At 34.5% G+C, this 19689-nt stretch overlaps 1 protein-coding gene across 1 annotated transcript in view; it reads left to right on the top strand.

The window, feature by feature from the left end:
- The window catches only part of SPRED1 (sprouty-related, EVH1 domain containing 1), a 103239-nt gene that overhangs the window by 68652 nt on the left and 14898 nt on the right, over positions 1-19689 (top strand). The window contains exons 4-5 of the mRNA XM_011989328.1: positions 692-738; positions 15472-15630. Coding sequence (XP_011844718.1) covers positions 692-738; positions 15472-15630 — 206 coding nt within the window. The remainder of the gene's footprint in view (positions 1-691; positions 739-15471; positions 15631-19689) is intronic.

Below are 19689 nucleotides of genomic sequence, written 5' to 3'. Positions count from 1 at the left end.
TTGCTTTTACTTGACCTTCTGTGACAAAAAGATAAAATATGCTGCTCTTTCAAAAGGGCACATTTCTCCTTATCTCATGCCTACTCCATGCTAAGCTGTGCCTCTCAAGGGTAGCATGAACTAAGAATACTAGGACAAATCCTTTCTTATTAATTTATTGAAACTAAAGGTACCCTTAACAGCATGAAAATCTGTACAGAGACATTGATGCACAAAAGTCAGTAACAACAGTTGGCCTTTAACTATCAATAGTGGATTAAAACTCATTTGTTTTCCATCTTAGCTAAAGCAACTAAAATCCTGGCTTTGGGTACTAAATACTGTTTCCTGGGTCAAAGCATTTAGAAAAATTGAATAAATCGCATCTTAGCATCACCAGAGCAGGGTAATTATAATCTGCCTAGTAATTGGCAGTATTTGGGAGAAACTAGGGGCAGGGGGTGCTAGAGATAGTATACTTTCAGAGAAAACATCTCGTTAGTTAAGCAACTGGAAATTTTCCTATGGAAGAAGGAAATAATTACATTATTCTAACGGGCAAATATAAGTGGCCAGTATCTTAATTGCCAGGCAATCCAGAAAGATCTCTGATTAGTCTTTTAAAGTATTATAATGACATAATCAATTAGTCATTAATACTGGACTCTAAGACAAAAATTCTATGCTTAATTAACCTTATCTATTTTCTTAGGATGCCCCGAATCAAAAAATGAAGCTGAAGGGGCAGATGACTTACAAGTAAGTAACGGCTTGGAAGGAATTTGTAAACATAAAGGATGTGGAAGAAATCACTAGCCTTATTAAATAAACTTATCAATTGCTAAGAATATTTCTAAGACACTGTATTTGTCAAATTTCTCCAGAAAAAAATAACCAATACAGGTTGAGCATCCCTCATCTGAAAATTTAAAATCTGAATGTTCCAAAATCTGAAACTTTTTTCTTTTTGAGACAAGGTCTTGCATTGTTGCTCAGGCTGGTCTCGAACTCCTGGGCTGAAGCAATCCACCCACCTCCCCACAATGCTGGAATTATAGGCCTGAGCCACTGTGCCCGGCCCCAAAGTCCAAAACTTTTTGAGTATGGACTTGACACCTCAAGTAGAAAAAATTTACACTTGACCTCATGTAATGAATCACACTAAAAATGCAGTCAGAATTTTGTTTCATGCCTGAAATTATTTTAAATCATGTATAAAATTACCTTCAGCCTGTGTGTTATAAGGTGTATAAACATAAATAAATTTCATCTGTAAAGTTGGGTGTTATCCTTAAGATGTCTTATTATGCACATACAAATATTCTGAAATTTGAAACAGTTCTGGTTCCAAGCATTTCAGATAAGAGATACCAATCTTTATATACAAAGTAAAATTTCTTTCTTTCTTTTTTTTTTTTTTTTAAGGAAGTGGTTCATAAGATTGTGGGCTGGGTTGGCAGAATGGGCAGGCATGCTGGAAATTGGCACAAGTTGGTGTTGCAGTCATGAGAAGGCTGAATTCTATTCTCTTCAGAGGACCTCAATCTTTTTTCTTATGCCTTTCAACTAATTGCTTGAGGTCATGACCCACATTATGGAGGATGCCTAACTGCCATATTATAAGGACATTCAAGCAACACTATGTAGTTGTTCATGTGGTGAGGAACTGAAGCCTTCAGACAACAGCCATATTAGTGAGCCACCTTGGAAGCAGGTTATTCAGCTCCAAGCAAGCCTTAAGATGACCAGTTGTGCCATGTTTTCACTGCAACCTTATGAGGGACCCTGAACCAAAACCATCTATTTAAGCTGCTCTTGAATTCCTGGTCAACAGGAACTGTGAAATAATAAATATTTGTTATTTTAAGCCACTAAATTTGGGAATGATTTTTGACTGATACAGATTCTGGAGACCTGAAAATGAAGTGCTGCTGCAACAAATACTAAAACATGGGAATGACTTTGGACTCAGGACTCAGACAGTAAATAAAAGCTGGAAGGTCTTTGAGGCGAGGTTTAATAAAGTTCCGAAGAGACTGTTACTGGAAGCTTAAAGGTCTTTGGATAGAGCGTCAGTGAGGGTTTAAATGAAAATGAAGAAAATCATATTGGAAAATGGAAGAAAGGGAATGTTTGTTTAGTGTCTGAAAGCTTAGCAACGATGTCACCTGGCAGTAATGTGGGAAACAGAAAATATACCCAATGTATTGGGTGGTTAAGCTAAGGAGTTTTCAAGCAAAAAGTTGAAGCTTTTTGTCTGATTTCTTCTTACTGCTTATGATAAACAGTAAATGAGAGAAGTAAGCTAAGGAAGGACTCCTAAACAAGAACCCAGGACTTCGCTGGTTTTGAAAATTCTCAGTTTCTCAATATGTCAAACGGCTAAGATTAAGAAATGGCTTCTAAGCAAAGATCAAATCCAGGGCCTTCTCAGAAAAGCATTGTCTAAAGATGTGAGTGTAAATTCCTTTGTTAAGACTTCAGGAGGATTTAAGATGAACCTCAGAGAATCTTTCAATTAAAGTAATAGGTCCTATAAGAAGTGTAAATGTATGTCACATAGAAATTTAAGGTTGAGAAGAGTTTTTCTCATTTATGAGTGTGCTTTTTATCTAATGGAGTGGACCTCTGTAAGATTCACAAAGGTTTTTGACGCATTGTATTGGCAGAAATACCACCTTTGATTGAAGAGGGGCCCTTTGAATCCCCAAAATTCTACTTGCAGGAAGCAAGTTGAAAACTATACAGATGCAAACTTGGCCCACCCTTCAATGAAAATAGAAGGAAATTAGAAATTAGTACCAAGATCTCAAAGGCCAGAGCCAAGAGTTATGAAAAATTATTCCCAGGTCCTAAGTTTCACTCTAGGAACTTCCAACGTTGCCATCTTGATTTCAGAATTACGTGCACCAATAACTATGTTGTTCCTCTCATTTTTTCCACTTTTGAACAAGAAGGTCACACGGCAATTATCCTCTGCCTGTCCTACCATTGTCTTTTGGGTATGTCTTGGGCAGATAATTTGTATCTTTAGTTCCAGATCATCAGATTGAGAGAAGCGATATATATTCAAGGAGCAGCATTTAAGGAACTACATATACCCAGGGAGTTTCATCTGTACCTGCACCTGTTTAGAAGACGGCATCCTAGCTTTGAAGATGTTGCTGTAAAAAGATGAGACTTGTAGGGAGTCATGGGAGGGTAGAATGTATTTTGAATATGAGAAAAATATAAATAATTGGTGTTCAAAGAGCAGTGAATTATGGTCGTTTTAAAATACGGAAACATTTTATACTCCTTTCTTCACTGGAGTCTAATTCCCCTCTTCCTGAGTATAGGCTGTTCCTAGGGACTCACTTCTACCAAACGGAATGTGTTGAAAATGAAGTGTGACTTCTGAGGGCAAATGATAAGAAAATTTCTGGCTTCCATCTTGCTTTCTGTCTTGTATCGCTCTGGGAGAAGCAAGCTACTATGCATGAGGACACTGAAGGAAATGTATGAAGAGATCCATGTGAGGAATTGAGGTCATCTGCCAACAACCAGCAAGGAACTGGAGCCTTTTAGCAACAACCACGTGAAGTGAATCATCCTGAAAGCAAGTCCTTCAGCCACAAACAAGCCTTCAGATAATTACAGCTACTGCCAGTCTCTTTACTAGAACTTCATGGGGACTATGAGCCAGAATCACCCAGCTAAATTGGTCCCACATTTCTGACTTACAGAAACTATGAGATAATAAATGTTTGTGTTTGAAGCTGCTAAGTGTTGTGGTAATTTTTAATGCATCTATAGGTAAAGAATGCACAAGCAGAAAGGGAAGTTTAACTTTTTCTTAAGATGATTAGAATGATAGCTAATTTTTTCAGAGTTACAACTGCAAAAGAAAACTCTTAAATTTACTTTAGTACCATTTATTTCATTTATGATGTTCCAAAGGTTTAGAAGGTCATTCTTCTTTTGAAATGTATGGGAAGTTGCAGTGTGTTATGATTTATCTAGCTACTTTATTAGGAATAAAATACATGTTAAGTTTCATAATTCATCTTATGGGCTTGACATAAATAAATGTTTTGAATACAGATTATGGTTTAAGGTAGTGTTTGTATCAGGTTTATTTCATTGGCAATTGTTTACAAAGACAATATAGTTTAAAAGAATAACGCATCTAATTTTTTAACACAATAAAAGTAATGATAATGTTATATTTAAATAAATGTTTTGAAGGTATTAAATGCCAGAGTGGAAATCCTCTCTCTTTTGAATGTTCATTAATTAATTCAACAAATATTTGAGTACCTATTTTTGTGCCAATAACTTTACTAGACATTTCCTTCATAAGTTATTGGACAACTTTCTGCTTTCAACAGTTAATGTCTTCATCAGTTATCATAAGTCAACAGAAAGAAATTTACCTTTCTATTTCATATCTGTCTTTGGAGGGTTTTATAACAGATCATCATTTGAATTTGAAATCCTATCTTGCTCATCTTTTATTCCTGATGTGTAATATAGTGCTAATCACATACATAATTGGCACTCAAGAAAAGTTTTGAGGAAAAATCTTAAAAATTAAAATTTTTAAAAACCTAATCAATAATAAGGTATTACTGTTCTTTTCATTTAGTTTCTTTCTTTGACTATTTTAATGAGGCAAATGAGAGCTTTTGGTTTTTTGTTTGTTTTGAGACAGGATCTTATTCTGTTGCCCAGGCTGGAGTGCAGTGGCATGATCTCAGCTCACTGCAGCCTTTGTTTCCTGGGTTCACATGGTCCTCCCACCTCAGCCTCCCGAGTAGCTGGACTATAGGCACGTACCACCACTCCCAGCTAATTTTTGTATCTATTTTGTAGAGACGGTTTTGCCATGTTGCCCAGGCTGGTCTCAAACTCCTGGGCTCAAGTGATCCACCCACTTGGTCTCAAAGTGTTGGGATTATGGCATGAGTCACTGTGCCTGGTCTGGGTTTTCGTTGTTGTTTAATGCTAGCTTATGCTTTGTTTTAAGATCATTTTTAGTGCTGACAGAGTTGTCACTTACAAAATTTACAGCTCTTATTATTCAGATATACCGGATTGAGAACAAAACCCACAAAACTTACCTCACAACAGGCTTGAGGTTAAAAGAGGAAAAGATCTTAGATATGTTTTGGGGCAGAAGAAAGATGAGATCTGATTGATATGAAGTAAAACATTGTCATGTTTTCTCGTTTGGCCATTGAGAAGTACATGACTAACTTAATCTTTTTTAGAAGTAAGTAATGTTATTTCTGAGCCAAAATGATTAGAAGGCTATGATTTATGTTTGTCTAATTTTGCTTTAGGCAAGGGATATGAATTGTTCATGTAATGATTTTCAAAGGTGGTAGTATTTTAATAAGGCTCTATATCTGAAAACTAAGTGGACTGGCTTTATTTAGGTAGTACAGAGTATTTAATGGTACCGGAAGCTATCACAATCCTTTAGTAAGTGCTGCCTTAACAGTTTTCAGAAAGCCCTGATGTGTCTTAGATTGAATTTTATTTATTACCCAATAAGAGAGCAAAAAAATTCTCTGTATAACTTTTTGCATAATGTTTTGTTATTTAAAATTTTATTGACTCTTAGACTAATATATGCATATTTTGAAAATTATAAAGACAAAATTAGGAATCATTCCTACCCAAAAATAATTACTGTTCATATTTGGATATTTCTGCTTAGGCTTTTCTTTCTTCTGACATCTTGTATACAAATGCATACTTCCTTTTAGAAGCACCATTGGGATCATACTTCTAAAATGCAGTCAGCTTAAAATCTCTTGGCCATTTTCATTGTGTCAGTCTAACTTCAGAGTCTTTGATCTTAGCCATTCCATTATGTAGCTATACTACAATTTAATCATTCACATCATCGAATATTTCCCACAGCCTTTTACATACATTTTGTGTCTTTGAGTGTGACCTTAAGATAAAAATCCTAGAAATACATTTGTCATTTAAAGGGTTGAAGATTTATGTGTTAGCAGGATGTGTATAACTACTCCTTATTAACTCAAAAGTTGATCTACAGACAGTAAACAGTCTCTGCAAACCTAATACTACATTAAGCCAAACTAACTCTTCGTTAGAAAGGTAGTTCTTCTGTTGAATAAGCCAGGTTACAGGACTTGTTTTCCTTTACTACTATTGCCAGACATTGTGTCTTGCTGCATTTTTCATATTCCTTGTATATTTTTTCATCACAGATGGCTGTGTTCAGGTAGCTTAAAGAAAATGCTATATGCTGTTAATGTTTCCAGTCAAAGCTCATAGACAAATAGAAAACTTAAAAATTCAAGGGTTGGTTTGTTCTTACCCTTAAGCGAATCAAACTAAAGAAATCTAATGAACAGAATAGGAGACAGTTGTGGCCAAATTTAAAATGAATTGAAACTGGAAACACTACACCACAATGTTAATAATGGTTTTTTTGGGCTTGTGGAATTAGAGTAATTTTTTTCTTTTTTTTCTATGCTTCCTAAGCTAGCCTAATTTGAGCATATAATTTTAAATACCTAAAGAATTGCTATGGTAGCATGTTTAACACATGTAATGCCAAGATATAAGGGCTCTTTACCAAAGAAAAATTTTAAACCACTTCTGTCATTTAATAAACCAATGATATAATTGTTATAAAACTTACTTTAGTAGGATATGAGCCAGCCACACATTTTGCAAACCTGTAATTTGTGATTTACAATTACAAGAATGATGTTCTTGAGCAGTATGTTGACTGTGATACCCCTTTTTTTCTGCGTTTGATTTATTTATTGGGAATCATACATTAACAAGGGTTTGCAAAACAGCACTAAATTTTCTCTCTCTGAGAGCTAGCACTAGAAGATGGGGCGCAAAGGGAGGAGAGAGGCAACTTTGTTTTTGTTTTTTCTGCAGCTGTCATCTGGCCTTATGTTCTGCTCAAGAGCTACAGCTGGAATTATTTTATTGCTTTACTCTGTATCCTTTTGCCTCTACACACAAAATTGCTATAGAAGTCTTTGAAAAATAGAAAGTTAGGCACTCACTTATCAACCATAAGAGAATAATTCTTATACCAGCAACTGAGAGAAAAACAGCTTTTCATTGTGCACTATTGGCATGGTTACTTTGTAGACATTACACATTAGCCTGTGCCACCATACAATACTAAAAGCATCGAATGTGAGTATATATAACTGCTATAGATGTTATTTTTTTTAAACTAGAGATCATGCCAGTGATTTTACAGTCTTTGTGCCTATCATATATTAACTTTTTACTCTGGAAGATTTTTGGGATTTCCCACCACCTAATTTTATCTTATCTTCATGTTTCCATAGTAATTGTCACTTTTCAGGGGTTATAACCCAGTCAAAAAAAATAGAAGTTTGTCTAAGTCTGAACACTTTATGCTTAATCATATCCAAATTAAGAAAATGTTTTGGTTATTACTACAGGTTGAGTATCCCTAATCCACAATTCAGAATGCTCCAAAATTCAGATTTTCTTAAGCACTGACATGTGGCTCAAAATAATGCTCAGATTTTGAATTTTTTTATTAGGGTAGGTATATTATATTATATTATATGCATTTATACTTAGGTTGAACATCCCTAATATAAAAGTTAGGTAAGTGATAAGACCCAGTGTGGGCAGAGATGTAAGGAAATGGTTCCTCTGTCTTATACAATTAAGGGGTTTTCAGTTGATAACGTAAGTTTACCAAAGGATAGCTTGGTAATGTAATTAAATATGTGTATATACTTTATTCAACAATTCCATTTATAGGAACTAATACTAAAGAAATAATACAGGTACACCAAGATATATGTAAAAAGAAGTACATTACAATGCATATAACAGAAATTTGGAAATCTAAATGCCCATAATTAGAGTATTAGCTAAGTAATATATGACATATGCAATACTGGACTTCTCTGCAGCAGTTGCAAAGTGTAACGTGTATATGGATATGGGGAAGGTCCATGGAATGTTAAGAAGTGAAGAAAAGGAGCCCTGTATGGATAGACTAATATAAATGGGATCAAATTGTACATAGCATGTAAACACATATACATGCATTAGGAAATATTTAGGAAGATATATGTCAAATAGTAATAGTGGCTATTCCACAGGGGTAGGATTATGGAAATAATTTTTATTGTTTTTATAACTTGAACTTTGAATAACAGTTATTCAGAGATTTTTTTTTGCCAGGTGTGATAGCTCATGCCTGTAATCCCAGCAGTTTGGGAGGATGAGATGGAAAGATCGCTTGAGCCTAGGAGTTCAAGACCAGCCTGAGCAACACGGTGAGACTCTGTCTCTACCAAAAGCAAAAAATTAGCCAGGTATGGTGGAGTGCACCTGTAGTTCCAGCTACTCGGGAGGCTGAGGTGAGAGGATCATTTGAGCCTGGAAGGTCAAGGTTACAGTGAGCTGTGATCGTGCCACTGCATTCCACCCTGGGCAACAGAGCAAGACCCTGTCTAGCTAACTAGCTAGAGTGTTCAGATTTATTATTGCTTAAGGAGCTCTCTGTATACACTTTTTTCCCTATTATATCACATTTATTCCTGAGGTATCAATGTGATCTGATTATTGGATATTCGCATGTCACAGATTATAGAATTCTCAGTGTGCACCAGGCATATAGTTCTATGCTCCAGGGATAAAACTTAGGCAGAGTCCCTCCTTACAGGTTGTCCTAGTTCGTTCTAGCTGCTACGGCAAAATCTCATGACTGGGTAGCTTATAAATAAAAGTAATTTGTCACCATTCTTGAGTCTGGGAAGTCCACTCTCAAGGCACAGACTGCCTGGTGAGGGCCCACTTTCGGGTTCATAAGTGGTACTTTTTGGCTATATTTCTTACATGGTGGAAAGAACAGGACAGCACTCTGGAATCTCTTTTATAAGGACACTAATCACATTCATGAGGGCTCTACCTTCCTAATTGACTCATAGCCCCACCTCCTAATACCATCACATTGGTAATTAGATTTCCACATATGAATTTTGTGGGGGACACAAACATTCAGAGTATAGCACTGGTTCATGGGAAGAATGTAAATAAAAGAGTACTCAGAATATACAGTGATAGATACATGTAATTTTAAGGTAATTCAAAGGAGAGTGTGAATAACTTGTGAGTGAATCAACAAAGACTTTTTAATGAGTTTGTGGCTGAGGTTAAGCATAAAACAGTTTTTTAGTGGAAAATTTGAAGCATGTCATTGTTGGGCAGAGGAAGCGACTTGTACCAGAAAATCAGAAGTATGAAACATCAGATGCTAACGGAAAGAAACAGGTACATCAATATTTGTAAAGCAAAGAAATGAGGATGAAAACCAGTAGGAACAAGCCATATTAAGAAAGCATATTGACTCTTTAAGTAACAGACTGTGTATTCATTTATTCTTTTGTTCATTCTTGGAGTTTCTTATTCACATAAGGAAAGCCACTATGTAATTTTTAATAAGATGGATCCACTATAATACGAATTAAATAACAGATATACATATAAGAGTGAACAGTATGACAGCACCTTGTCTTGGTAAGAATATGGAGCACTCATTGTGGATATATGAATTGTTTAAACCACCTTCAAAAATCATTTTCATTATGAGAACTGGAACATATGTATATCCTGTGACCCAGCATTTCTATTCTTGGATATCTTCTAGAGAAACTCTTGGGTATATATACCATAAGGCCTATAAACTATTATTCCTAGCAACGTTTATTGAAAGAGCCAAAAATTAGAACCGCCCAAACATCCATAGGCAGAGAATAGATGAATAAATTGTAGTGTTCTTATCCAGACTCTGCCACCTAGTAACTTTTATTTTAGGCAAGTTGCTTAATCCCTTTGAATTTTAGTCTCTTCATATGGAATAGGTTGTAATGCTGTCTACCTCAAAAGATGATTGTGAGGATTGAGTTAACCCATGTAAAGTACTTGAGACTGTCTGACACATAGAAAATGCTCAATATATTTCAGCTGTCTTTGGTACACAGAGGTCAACATGACTGATTATTGCTACACATGTCAATGTGAATGAATTTCACTGAAAAAATTGAGCAAAGAAGTTTCAGAATATCCCACGATATCAGTCAGCTCAAAAGCATCTATAACTAATATTGTAAGGGATATTTGTGTGGTGAAGCTGTAAAGAAGATAAGAAAATGAAAAACAATATGACTTCAAGATAGGGTTTATCTGCTGAGGGTCCAAGTGATACAGGTGGGAGTGCTAATGTGGAGAAACACAAAGGGGTAATTAGTTGTATTGGTTATGTTCACTGAAGTTGGGTGACAAATGTACACGTTCTATTATTATTTATATGGTTATGTACATAGTCCTTTATACATATAAAATAACTCCTTAGAGAACCCATGAGTCCCCTGGTTCTAGCCTCAACTCCCCAGAACTGTATTAATAGTTTGGTGTGTAATAATTTCTGATATTTTAAAAGTAAAAATATATATACATCAATTCATCCTTCTATCAGTTAGACAAATGGGATCATGCCATATTGACTGTTCTGTACCTGGCTTGTTTCATTTAACAATAGCTTGGGAATACTGAAAATATCGTTTTAATCACTGCACAGAATTCTATCATATATTATAATTTTAAACCAGTTCCCTGCTGGTAGAGCCGTAAAATATTTTGATTCTTGTTTTCTTTGTTTTTGTTAAAAAATAGTGCTACTGTCATTGTGTGTGTGTGTGTCTGTGTGTGTCTGTATATGTAGTCAATCTCTCAAAGAAATGCTGGGTCAAAAAGTATGAATTTTTTCCAGTGGCATTGTCAAATTGCACTCTCACCAACAGTGCAAAAAAGTATTTCTATTTCTCCATACCCTTGCCAACATTGAGTGTTACTACGTATTTTTTTACGTCTTACCTAGTTAGTATATAAAAATGGCATTATACTTTCATGTGTCTTTAATGGTCAGTATGTTTTCATGTACTTACTGTCCATTTCTTTTTCATAGGAAAATAAAATTGGGCTTTATCTTGTGAGTCTCATGTTTCCCAGGGAGAGAGGGCCCATTTCTATGTACTGTGTAAATTATGTACCTTGCAAAAGAGTTCCTTAGCGAATACTTATTCTCCTCCCTGTCCTCCAGTATGTGCCTAGTCTTCCAACAAAGCTTTGGTAATTGGAAACCTTAAGGGGTTTTGAACAGAAAAACCAATTAGATTTGCCTGAAGAATAATGGGACAAAGGCTGGGAGCAAGGAAATCAGTTAGAAACCTACTGAAATAAGACAGGCAAAAAAAGATAATGAGGGCTTTGCATTAAGACGGTGAATAGTGGGTATTGAGAAGAGGAAATGGATTTGAAAGATATTCAGAAGATTACCTTGTTTAGAAAATTATTTTATTGACATAAAGACATATTCTGCATGAATTCAGAAGGATTTGGGCAAAGGTATAGTATGTCTCTCAGTTAATTATTTCAGATGAAGAGGGAAAATGTATTTAAGCTAAAAAGTGATTTCATTGATATAGTATATTTGTATTATACTTTTAAATATTATGATTTATCAGGCACAGTGGCCTGTACCCGTCTGTAGTATCAGCTACTAGGGAGGACCAGTTGAGACCAGGAGTTTGAGGCCATCCTGGACAACATAGTAAGACCCTGTCTCTTGAAAAAGAAAGGCAAAACAGAAATAGAATTGATGCTAAACCTGTCTTATTCTAGCAATAATATTAATTCATAAACATGGTAATTGATTAAAAGATCAGTCTCATTGAGTCACCCCTCCAATAAAGTTTAAAATAATAGCAATTGAAAATATAAAATGATTGTATATCAAAAGTAAGGGAGAAAGTATTCAGTACCTTGATGTTAAAATTATATAAAAGTAAGCTTACAAAATTAGAAAATTAATCATACCATCAAGGAGTATTAACCTTCATTTTATTTCCTTCTAACTTTTTATCTTTTTATGACTGTGATAATACTGTAAATAAAATTTTATATACTGAGTTTTTAACACTAAACATTTCCTACATTATATATTACATTATTCCCAAACCTGATTTCAAATGACAGCACCATATTTCACTTTATGGGCATATCATAATTTACTTCACCATTCTCTTATTATGGCATGGTTAAGTTGTTTCTTTTTACTATTAAAAATAGTTCTCTACCTAGAGGAAAAGAAGTCATACGAAAAAGATACTTGCACATGCATGTTTGTAGCAGCATAATTTGCAGTTACAAGGTACGGAACCAGCCCAAATGCCCATCAGTCAATGAGTGGATAGAGAAAATGTGGTATACACTCACACACACACACACACACACACACACACACAAAAACACACATTATGGAATACTACTCAACCATAAAAAGGAAAGAAGTAATGGCATTTGCAGCAACCTGGGTGGAATTGGAAACTATTATTCGAAGTGAAGCAATTCAGGAATAGAAAACCAAATGTTATAGGTTCTCACCGTTCTCATATGTGGGAGCTAATCTATGAGGACACAAAGGCATAAAAATGATACGTTGGACTTTGGGGACTTGGAAAAGGGTGGGGGTGGTGAGGGATGAAAGACTACACATTGGGTACAGTGTACACTATTCGAGTGATGGGTGCACCAAAATCTCAGATATCACCACTAAAGAACTTATTCGTGTAACCAAACACCACTTGTTCTCCAAAAAAACTAGTGAAGTAAAAAAATAAAAAACTTTAAAACAACAACAAATAATCTGAGAAAAATACTTTGTTCCTAAAGCTTTTTCCATTTTAGTACTCTTTTTTTTGCCAGATTCAAGAAGTGATCAAAATGTGTGAATGTTTTAAAAGCTTTTGGTACAGTTTATTAAAATTGCTTTCCAGAAAGAGTTGTTCCAGATTTTATTTTACTTCTTTGTGTGTAGATTTAGCAATGAATGAGTATGCCTGTTTTCCTTATCACCACTTCTTAAAAAACTTGTAAATTTAATATGCATTGAAACTTTTAACTTACTGAAAGAGATAATTAGGTAGTAGGAAGATACTTTTTTTCTAGTTTAGGATTCTCTAAAATGTTAATTTGATTCTTACAATTCATGAATAATATATACTTCATTGTAGATTGTATACTTTGCATTTTCAAACAGTCTTTTGTTTGCCATATCAGCCACTTGAATGATGCTTTGGTTATTTTATTCGCTGAGACCCATTTAGGTGTGTAGCTATAAATTCATTGTGCAATATGAACTATTCCTAGTTAATAGGTTAATTCCAGGTACATTGGTAAACATTTAAAAATCATTTGTTACTTAAATATTACACACAATTTCATGACACAACAAACACTTGTGATATTTTCTTTAAAAAAGTATTATTATTTAAAAAGTATTATTTAAAGTAAAATGTGTTAATGTTTAATTTACAGGATATAAATAGAATAACCCAGCTCATTACAGCAAGACACTAAGTTTGTTCATATGCAGATTTGCTTGTCAGCTTTATTTTAATTTATAATTTTAACATGACTTCTCAGTTATAATTTAGTAAAAGATCTAATTCAAAAAAAGTCTCAATTAAAAGCAATATCTTTTAATTCACTGATACTACTACTAAAACTTACGCTTGTTTATAGTTTTCAATCTCCTGAGCATCCCAACCCTGAGATTGTTTAGGCAGATATTCAATTTGTAATAAAAAGAAATTGTGCACCTGTAATCCCAGCACTTTGGGAGACCGAGGCAGGTGGATCACTTGAAGTCAGGAGTTCGAGACCAGCCTGGCCAACGTGGTGAAACCCTGTTGCTACTTAAAAAAAAAAAAAAAAAAATTAGCCAGGCGTGGCGGCGGGTGCCTGTAATCTCAGCGACTCAGGAGGCTGAGGCAGAGAACTGCTTGAACCTGGGAGGCAGAGGTTGCAGTGAGCCAAGATTGCATCACTGCACTCCAGCCTGAGCAACAAGAGCAAGACTCTGTTTCAAAAGAAAAAAAAAAAATTGTGATTTAGAGAAGTTAAAGTAAGACAAAATTCTAACTTAGATCTTTTCTCACCTATTTTTTTTCTCCCAATATTTTCTTCTATTCAGTTTGCTTATGATTTTTGACAATTATTTGAGTCATTTATTTTCAAAAATCTCTGGAACAAATAAATACATTTCCTGAAGTTTTCTGCTCTTCCGACTTTTGATTATGTATTTTGAAAGCATGTTTGCTGGATATCAGTGTTTAGCCAACATTTTTCCAATATTTTATCAGCAACTGTCACAACACGTTGGGACAGCTGTTATGAAAATTGGGTAAAAATAGCAGCCAGTTTTGACATAATTTTAAGTGACAGTAGATTCTCAGATATATTTTTAATAGTTCAATTGCCTACTCCTTGATGCAATAACAGCTTTGAGTTTCAAGAGCATTTTTAATTATTATTATATCCTTGTGATAGCCCAGTGTCATAAAATAGCGTTGGTATTACAGTGATTTTCTAACTGAGTGATTGCATGCCAAAGGAATTAAATGAGACAAGGCTATTTTTTCTCTAGAACAAAAACTAGAACTTGCATTTATACATTTAAAATATCTTAGTCAATTTTGAATTTTATTTGTTAATTTTAGAAGTAGCACCAACAAAATCTTTTAAATCTTTTAAAAAGAAAAGCTTGTGGAAGGTTTGAACCCTTAAAATTGTTAGCCCTACAGTGATTGCTCTGAATTATTTTAGAATAAGCTAGTGAAAGTGTTTCAGCCACTTTTACTTGGATATCAGCTTTTTTCTTAAGTAATTACACAGTGATGGGAAAAGTAATATCCCATTTCTTTAAAAAATTAAATGAAACAAAGCCCTTCCAGGACTTTGTGTTTTGTAGTGTACTAAATTTTACTTACTTTAACATTTATTTTATATAAATTATTGTTTATGACAGTTTAAAAGCATGTCTTTAGTGAGTGTCATTTATTGAGCGTATCTCCCAACCTAAGTCTAGTGAGAGTGCATGATTTAAATCCTACATAATCAGCAAGTTGAGGCTAATTTATTCATTCACTTATTCAACACAGTAATAGACTACTGTTGTCTTCTCTTTTGACTCACTATCAACAGCAGAGTTCTTGGAACATTTTTTTTAACTTGCAAACTAAAACATAGATTTGTGTTTTCTTCCTAATAATTTCTGCATTTTCTATGTACATTTATCACTTTTATTATAGTTAAAAACATTATTATAATTAGATAGCTCTTCTACATGACATGGTTAGCCTTTTAGTTCTTCATGTTATTTTTAGTAAAGCCTGTTTTTCTCATGAAGTTGAATTTTTCTAAAAGTTCATATTACTGTATTTTGACATAGCTTTCTAACCATGTACATTTGAGTTTTGGGAATTGCAATTTATAGTGATGGCAGTGATATATACTTACTGACTTGCTAAATACTAATACATTTTTAGTATCTTATTTTGTGGTGGTGGTGGTTTTTATTCTGGAAACTAATGAGTTGAGGGTTGTTCCCAATAGGCAACTGAAGAGGATTCTTCCAGTTCTCTAGTGAAGGATCACCTTTTTCAGCAAGAGACAGTTGTTACCAGTGAGCCTTATAGAAGCTCAAATATAAGACCTTCTCCCTTTGAAGATCTGAATGCCAGAAGAGTCTACATGCAAAGCCAAGCCAATCAGGTAAGAAGATAAAGTATTTTTTCAGCACGTTGTTTGTATGTGTAGAAATTGGATGATGTCTTAGATAAGGACATTAAAACCATCTGCCCTTTACCAGACACAGTAAAACAAACAAAAAAAAACCAGGATAGTTTGATTTATAACGAATCAAATCCAGAGTGAAACAATAAACATATACACCATAAAGTCCTATATGGGTGTAGTGATTGAGCAAGGGGACATCACAAGCATTCTTATTTTACCCCTTATCTCACAGGAAAGCTTTCAATATTTATCATTAATTATGATGTGTTTACTATATGTTTTTATAGATCTCTTTATCAGATTAAGGATAACCTTTTGTTCTTACAGAACTAAATTTTTATTACATGCTTTTTCCGCAGTAATTGAGGTGATTCTATTTTTTTCTTCCTTTATCCTGTTAAATTGCAGTCATTAGTTTGCAACGTTGCAGTCTTGGAATAAACCCATCTTGGTTGCCATGTGATATATTCATTATACACACACACACACATAATATACATATACATTCAAGCATGTGGATTTGTCAGTATTTCATCTTGGATTTTTATGTCTGTGCTTATAAAAGAGATCAACATAATTTTTCTTCCTTATAATATTTTTTTTCCTTTTTTTTTGAGACAGAGTCTCACTCTGTCGCCCAGGCTGGAGTACAGTGGCATGATCTCGGCTCTCTGCAACCTCTGCCGCCTGGGTTCAAGCGATGCTCCTGCCTCAGCCTCCCGAGTAGCTGGGATTACAGGCACCTGCCACCACACCTGGCTAATTTTTTTGTAGTTTTTAGTAGAGATGGGGTTTCATCATCTTGGTCAGGCTGGTGTCGAATTCTTGACCTCGTGATCCACCCACCTCAGCCTCCCAAAGTGCTGGGATTGTAGGCGTGAGCCCTGCACCCGGCCCCTTACAATGTTTTTATCAGCTGTTGCTATCAGGGTATGCTGGCTTTATAAAATAAGTTGGACAGTATTTCTTTTTTGCATGTATGGAAGAGTTTAAGATTGGTTGTTATTTCTTTCTTAAAGGTTTGATAGAATTCCCCAGTGAAGCCATCTGGGCCTGGATTTTTTTTTTTTTTAGATGGTTTTGAACTATGGAATTTTAGTTTCTTTAACAGGCACGGGACTATTCACGTTTCCTAATTCTTTTTGTGTCAGCTATCACAAGTTATAGTTTACAGTAACTTTGTCTATTTCATCCAAATTTTTAAGTTCATTGGCATAAATATATCCCATTTTTGGTTGCTGATATTGAAAATATGTGCCTTCTCTCTGATTATTCTTGCTTAGGAGTTGATCATTTTTAGCCTTTTCAAAGATAACTTTTGGATTTTTTACTTTTCTAAATGTTTGTTTTCTATTTCATTGATTTCTGCTTCTTCTATTTGCCTACACTATTAAGTTTTAGCTTTACTCTTCTTGGTTTTAGATTCTTGTGAAAGCTTAGTTTCTTGATTTTTGTTTTCAGCTTTTTTCCTCTTTTTCTCTCTTTTTCTAATGTAGGTATTTAAGGCTATAAAATTTCATTTAAGTGCTCTATCCACATTTTACAATATTTTCTAGTTTATTCATTTTTAATGGAAAATTTTAGACATACCAGAGGGAGAATGAATAAAGGAGTGAACTACCATATGCTATTCTGCTTCCAATACCCATCATTGGCAAAATGATGATATGCCGTATTTTTACCATTATTCAGAAATGGGTTGTTTCATTTCTAAATATTTGGGGTTTTCTAGTTTTCTCTTTAATGTTACAAATAAAGATGATTTCATGTATGACTTCATTTTTTTGATATTTGTTGGAACTTGGTTGATGGCCCAGCATATAGTCAGTGTTTTTTGTTGTTGTTGTTTTGTTTTATTTTTGAGATGGAGTCTCACTCTGTTGCCCAGGCTGGAGTACAGTGGCGTGATCTCAGCTCACTGCAAGCTCCGCCTCCCAGGTTCACGCCATTCTCCTGCCTCAGCCTCCCGAGTAGCTGCCACCATGCCCAGCTAATTTTTTGTATTTTTAATAGAGATGGGGTTTCACCGTGTTAGCCAGGATGGTCTTGATATCCTGACCTCATGATCCACCCACCTCGGCCTCCCAAAGTGCTGGGATTACAGGCGTGAGCCACCACGCCTGGCCCAGTGTTTTATGTACATTCAAAAAGAATGCACATTTTTAGTAGTTGGGTATAGCAGCCTTTTTGTTAAATCGATCCTTTTGTCATTATGAGATATCCTCCTTTGTCTGTAGTAATACTTCTTGCCTACAAATACTTTGTTGATGTCTGATTACATCAATTTTCTTCTGGTTAGCACTTTCACAATAGTTTTTTTTGTTTGTATTTTTCCTTTTACTTCCAACATTTCAGACCTCTCTTTTAAACCATATATAGTTGGGTTTGGGTTTTTTTTTTCCCCAGAGTGTCTTTGTCTTTTAATTGGAGTATTTAGTTCATTTACTTTTACTACAATTATTGATATAAATCTTTTATTCATTTTTTATTTGCCCCATTTGCTGTGTTTTTTTCCTTCACTGTGCTTATTCAAATATATTTAATTACTTGATTCTCATCCCTTTATTAGCTAATTAGTAATACAGTTGTTCAGTATTTTTAGTGATTATCCTAGAGATTACAAATGTATCTTGCCTCCTTAAAATCTATTGTGTATTAATGTTTTACCATTTTCAGGATAATGCACAGATCTACAGTATCTTAACTCAATTTACCTCCTTTTTACCTTTTATGTAATTGTCATTACAAACTTTATCTCTATAAAATTTAAAACCTTGCAAAAATATTTTAAACAGTCAGCATTCATTTAGGTTTATTCACCTTTTTATGACTTTTGACATTCTTCAATACCTTATGTATTATACTTCCATCTAGGATCATTTGCTGTTTATTGGTGCTTGCTGAACCTCAGTTTTCATTTATCTGAAAAAAAATCTTTTATTTCCTTCAGTTTTGAAGGATGTTTTGCTTTTCATTGAATTCTGTTATGATTTATTTTCTTTCATCAATTTAAAAAATGTAATACCATTGAGAAGTTTCTGCCCTTCCTATTAAGAAATAATATCTTTATTGTTTTCAGATGTTTTATTATGCTATACCTAGGTATTAGGTTATGTATTTTGTTTTGGGTGTATAGAGCTCCTGGAGTCTGTGACTTCTTGCCTTTGAACAGATTTAGGAATTTTCAGCCAGTAGCTCTTTAAATGTTGTTTGAAGCTCAGGGAGAGTTAAAGACTGGAGATAAATTTTGGAAATCATTATCAGAGAAAGAAAATTGAAACTATGGGGACAGTTAGAATTACTTTGGTAGACTATGTTCTATTTTAAAACTATTAACAGTAGGGAATCACTAAATATTGAGTCAGTGAGTTAAGAAAGAGCAGTCACATTAGGCGAACTAGAAAAGGGTGTCTCAGAATCCTGGGGAGGACAGTGATGGAGTAAGGAAAGGAAATGATGGAGTAGTTAATATTTTACAGCAAAAATGCCCCAATAAAATTCAAATTCATTCCTATAAAGGTAATTGATAACTGTACCACATTTTCAGTGGGATTAAGAGGCGTGCATGACTGGAGAGGAAACAAAGATGATGTTTGCTAGCCACTTCTCTAGAAGCTTGACTGCAAAAGCCTTCCTTAACAAATAGATGGAGTTCGAGGGGTGCAGGGTCAAGAAATGAATATGGTCATAAGATGAAGAAAGTGGAGAAATTAAAAGATTCAGGACAGAGAGAAATTGATAGAGAAAGGTGCAACGGAGACTGTAAAGACAGGAGAATTGCATGAGAAGAGAGAGGTGCAAGTGAAGTTTAGGTAGAGTTACAGATTTGCTATGGAGACAGAAAGTTAATGAAATTCAGACTTGATAAATTCAGCATTGTGGGCCGTACTATTCTTGTCCTAAAGTCTTAAAAGTGGGTAGAGAGAGAACAAAAAAACTTCTAGATCGTCTAGGACCTTTTCTTCCAGCAACTCTCATACCATAGCAAATACAGTTTGAATTATTCAAGGTAGACATGGATTGTAAAAGTCTCCA

The sequence above is a fragment of the Mandrillus leucophaeus genome, unplaced genomic scaffold (assembly GCF_000951045.1).
Source record: "Mandrillus leucophaeus isolate KB7577 unplaced genomic scaffold, Mleu.le_1.0 Scaffold35, whole genome shotgun sequence".
In the NCBI taxonomy this organism is placed as follows: Eukaryota; Metazoa; Chordata; class Mammalia; order Primates; family Cercopithecidae; genus Mandrillus; species Mandrillus leucophaeus.
This window is presented reverse-complemented; position numbering and strand designations above follow the sequence as displayed.